The 4,389-nt window shown below is 51.4% G+C and overlaps 2 protein-coding genes across 3 annotated transcripts in view; both read right to left on the bottom strand.

The window, feature by feature from the left end:
- Positions 1-1,082: 1,082 nt before the first annotated feature.
- Positions 1,083-2,126, bottom strand: LOC119336819 (photosystem II core complex proteins psbY, chloroplastic-like). Its single transcript, XM_037608902.1, has one exon. The coding sequence runs from the start codon at positions 1,983-1,985 to the stop codon at positions 1,377-1,379; it is 609 nt and encodes a 202-aa protein (XP_037464799.1). The 5' UTR covers positions 1,986-2,126; the 3' UTR covers positions 1,083-1,376.
- Positions 2,127-2,681: 555 nt separating this feature from the next.
- Positions 2,682-4,389, bottom strand: part of LOC119338424 (succinate dehydrogenase [ubiquinone] iron-sulfur subunit 1, mitochondrial) — a 3,726-nt gene continuing 2,018 nt past the window's right edge. Inside the window, exon 2 of one of the 2 annotated variants that reach the window (XM_037610745.1) lies at positions 2,682-3,117. In XM_037610745.1, the coding sequence (XP_037466642.1) occupies positions 2,946-3,117 (172 nt within the window). In that variant the 3' untranslated portion in view covers positions 2,682-2,945. Of the gene's footprint in view, positions 3,118-3,505; positions 4,172-4,389 lie in introns of those variants that run through there. The other variant, XM_037610743.1, reaches the window with a different exon arrangement.

Here is a 4,389-nt window from a genome sequence, read left to right as displayed (position 1 = left end):
TCCTTAAATATTCTTCGTCTGACGGCGGCCGAGGATAAATTCTCTTCACGTAAAGGTCTTCTTGTGGCCGGCCGGCGACTAGCGTGAAGCTCCCTTATCGACGGTGGCGACCTCCGGCCTCGTCAGCGACCTCGCCGGTGACCTCATGGACGACGAACTCGACCTAACGACCACCCCGCGTTGCACCCCATCCCGGAGAGGTGCACCTTGGAGATGTCACTGCGCATCTTGTACTTGTGGATGATCATGTTGGTGAAGAATGGATGGGCGCGAAGAGGCTGCAGTTGACGATGAGGAAGTCAATGGCGTCGGGGCTGATGCCCGTCTTGGCAAGCAGATCGTCAATGGCGGAGAAGATGACGAGCTCCACCTCCTCGCGTGAGGCCTCCCAAGTTCCGGTACGGCGGGATGAAGTGGTGCGCCGGGGACAGGCACATCTCTTTCCTGAGCCCGGACCGCTCCAGCAGCCACGTCATGAAACGGACGCTGCGCTCGTCATGGAGCCCCCCTCAATGAAGGTGACAAGCTTGGCGTGCTCGAGGAATGTGCCGAAGGGGACGCAGTGGCTGGGCTTGGTGTGGAAGCAAGCGTAGTCGACGAGGTACACGGAGCGCGGCTGCATCACGAGGTACAGAACCACCGCGGCGGCCGGCAGGAATGCGGCTAGGAAGACGTGCATGGGCGATGGCCGAGGACTTCTATGGGTGGCCCTACAACGACCCCAATGCAGCCCTCCATCCTCGCCGAGCATGAGCACGATGGCGGACGCCGGCGTTTTCGGCATGGTCAGCATCGCCGCGGACACGCATGACGATGTTCCACGAAAAAAAAAATGATAGACATACAAACAAATACATAAGTTTACGAACTCTTTTCATCTACTAACCAATCACAAACTTGCTTCCTCCTGATTTTCAGGAGGGGTGGACCGCCTCCCTACCTATTGACCCATCAAATTAACTCTCTTTGTAAAACTCCGTAACTTATTTGTACTTGTAGCATTACTGTTCCACGAAATGCATAAACCAGAAAAGTAACTCCGTTATATATTGCCGATCGGCTCGGACCGGCCAAATCTGAAGTAAAAAAAACACTTGGCTAAGGATCCTCCTTTATTTTTACAGGATTGATTAGAGTTGCCCTAGAAACCCAATCCAGCATGCAACGTAGCAGAAGAGAACATTGGACTGAACGTAGCAGAAGAGAAAACAAGAAGAGCTGTACTGCATTTGATCAATGGAAGGAACAAGATTAGAGAGTATGCAAGCAGGCACTCACACCACGTTCCACGCTACTACCACGACTCTTAATAGACGAACACACACATACGAACCCACTCGGCCGGACCGCATGCGATGCCACGACGACGACGACGCTCAGTTGGACCGCATTTTGTTGAGCTGGTTCAGCGCCGGCTGCAGGATGTTGTAGAGCACCCATCCGAGGGCGGGCGCCACCACGAAGAGCAGCAGCAGGCCCCGGTTGTCGTCGGCGGGCGCTACCGCCGCCAGCGCGGCGAGCTCCTGCACGGCGGCGGAGGCCGGCTCCGGCGCGGCGGCCAGGCCGGCGGCCGCGGCGGCGCTGATGCCGAGCCCGGCGACGAGCGCCTTCTCGGACCGCATCTTATTGAGCTGGTTCAGCGCCGGCTGGAGGATGTTGTAGAGCACCCACCCGAGCGCGGGCGCCACCACGAAGAGCAGCAGCAGGCCCCGGTTGTCGTCCGCGGGCGCCACCGCCGCCACGTCCGCGATCCGCTGCGACGCCATCGCGGCGTCCGACGAGGCCAGCGAGGTGAAGAAGGCGCTCGCCATGGCCGCGGCCGCCGGCGACACGGCCAGGGCTCCCTTCTTGGCCGCGTTCTTCTGCAGGCTGCGCAGCGAGATGCTCGGCGACGCCACCTTGGCGCTGAACGACGGCGAGGAAGGCGCCGACCTGGCCGTGATCTTGGCGGGCTTGAGCATGGTCATCGTGGCTATGGTCGCCATTGACGCCTAGCTCCCTGGTTGCTCGCTGTCCTCTCCCTCGCAAGAAAGAAGAAGCTCTCACGCTGGCAAAAGGTGGATGGAGGGGTGTTGTGAGGTGCGCGAGTGTGTAATGCAATGCCCTCCCTGAGTTTCTAGAATGAACGATGTGGCTAGCTTATCTTGTGCGGCGAGTGTGCGATCGAGGTTTGAAAGCTTATCTCGCGGCCTGCAACTTGCAATGCCATTGGCTGTGCGAGCAACGAGGTGGGGACCATACGATTTACATGGAGACTTTGATGATGAGAGGAAGTGGAGTAGAGGGTGCTGAAATGAATCGGAAATTGAGATATCTCGCGCTAGGAATATAAGTGTACTCTAGAATGCCCTATGGTACCAAACGACAAGATCTTATTCGTCTAAGAAAGGACAAGATCGGAGATCATCTGGATTGAAACGTCGCTAGGTATTTACGGCGATTTCAGTTAAAAGTGCACGTAATGACGTTCATCTTCGTGCTCCGCGGCGTGCATTCGCCTGCTTTCCTCTTCGTCTAACGCCGACAACAAGCCCAGTCCACCGCTTTCCCCCTTGCCTCTGTATTGGCAGGCAACGCGAGCGGTGAGCGATGGGAGGGTGCGCTAAGCTGTGCCGACGAGGTAAACTCTGTAACACTGTAAGCGCTTATGTTCCTGAGACAAAGGAAGCAGACAACACATATGCAACATCCGAAAGTTGGTACCAATTCAAAAGTTTATGAATTACTTGATGCATGGACATCAAAAGATGATCAACGGTGAACCACCAAACTAGATACAGCACGAAAAGAATAAAATCTGGTAGCAATTATTCACGCCCTACACGGAATCGTCAAGCGGGGAATATCCTGCGTTTCCAGCCATTATTCGTCACCACGGAGCCAAAACAAACCAAATGACAGGCTGATTACAACTTTCGACATCTCCACGGTGTAGTAGACCTCACTCAGGCTCCGAGCTGCAACTTCTTTATTGTATCGATCTGCTTGGCCGGGTTGAGTCCCTTGGGGCAGGCATGCGTGCAGTTCTTGATGGTGTGGCAGCGGTACAGCTTGAACTCGTCGTTGATGGAATCAAGGCGCTCCTTTGTGAACTCATCACGGCTGTCTTGGATCCACCTGGAAGGACGAATGTGTTTATATCTCTCCGACACTACAGTCGTTAGCCCAATGCAAAGGCAAAGGGCTGAAGGCATTTCAAACACTTGAAGGTATGTGAAATGAGATGATGCTTGCACAAGTGACAAACGACCAAGAAACCAACCACATCTGATTTCTGTTTCCGATTTCTTGCAATTATTAGCCAAAAAAGGATATTCAAATTTTCATGTGCCTTATATCAGATCATGTTTTAGATTATAAGTTAGACAGGCACATGGTGGCACTTCCACTATAGCCTTTACTGGTTATAACAGTCAACAGACAAGCTTAATTACAATATGATATAACAGAGAATCAGATATAAAATCTCAGTGCACACATCAAATAAAGTCAGATCAGATAAATATTGAATCAAACAGCCAGCTTTTAGAAACCTTGAACAATAGAATCTTTAGCTTCATAAATGCTGAATAGCATGAAAAACAGTACATTACACTGCTTCAACTAAATAAAGAGAAAACCATGCCGTTTGCTGGCAAAACAAAGCTTGACAAATAGTTTCAGGAATCAAACACTGAAAGAGGGCAACCTTATTTTGCTGGACTACTGAAGAGCTAGTTCTTTGTTCTACCCAGCTCTTAACATCTACCAAGACGCTTTCTTAACACCCATCAGTTCACCCTTATTTGCCAAGGTGCGGAACACGATACGGGACATGCGGAATTTCTGGTAGACACCACGAGAGCGGCCCGTGAAAATACAGCGGTTTCTAAGACGTGTCATGTTACTATTTCTTGGCAGCTTGGACAACTTATAGCGAAACTTATCCCGCATATCTGATGGAAGTTCAGGGTCCCTACAGACAGCCTTATAAAGCTTTCCTCTCAGCTCATATTTTGCTGCAAGAATTCTACGTTTGTGATCCCGCAAGTTTCTCTTCTCTGAGACTGAGACCCCATGGTATCCTCGAGCTTGGACGTGCATGAACATGCTGGGTTTTGGTTTCATTAGCGTCCCCCACAGCGGAAGCATGCTGGGTTTCGGTTTCATTAGCGTCCCCCAATCCAGAAGCCTAAAAAGGGTGAACGGGCGAACGTGTCATGGACTTAACAACATCCTAAAGCTTACAGCAAAAAGGCATTAAATATATTAGACAATTATCATTTTAATTTTGGTAGAACATAACCATAATTTGCTGGTAAAGGGGAAACTAGCATGCTCTCTACTGAAACAGAGGCCACCACAAATAAAAGTAACTTCCGAATCAAGGCCTCATCAAGAATCAGGCTA

Source organism: Triticum dicoccoides, chromosome 7B (genome assembly GCF_002162155.2).
Source record: "Triticum dicoccoides isolate Atlit2015 ecotype Zavitan chromosome 7B, WEW_v2.0, whole genome shotgun sequence".
NCBI lineage: Eukaryota > Viridiplantae > Streptophyta > Magnoliopsida > Poales > Poaceae > Triticum > Triticum dicoccoides.
The sequence above is the reverse complement of the archived record's forward strand: the minus strand, read 5'-3'. Positions and strand labels throughout refer to the sequence as shown.

What these genes read in the sequence shown, in the direction of transcription:
- LOC119336819 (XM_037608902.1), bottom strand. Translation starts at nt 1,985, where the DNA reads ATGGCGACCATAGCCACGATGACCATGCTCAAGCCCGCCAAGATCACG.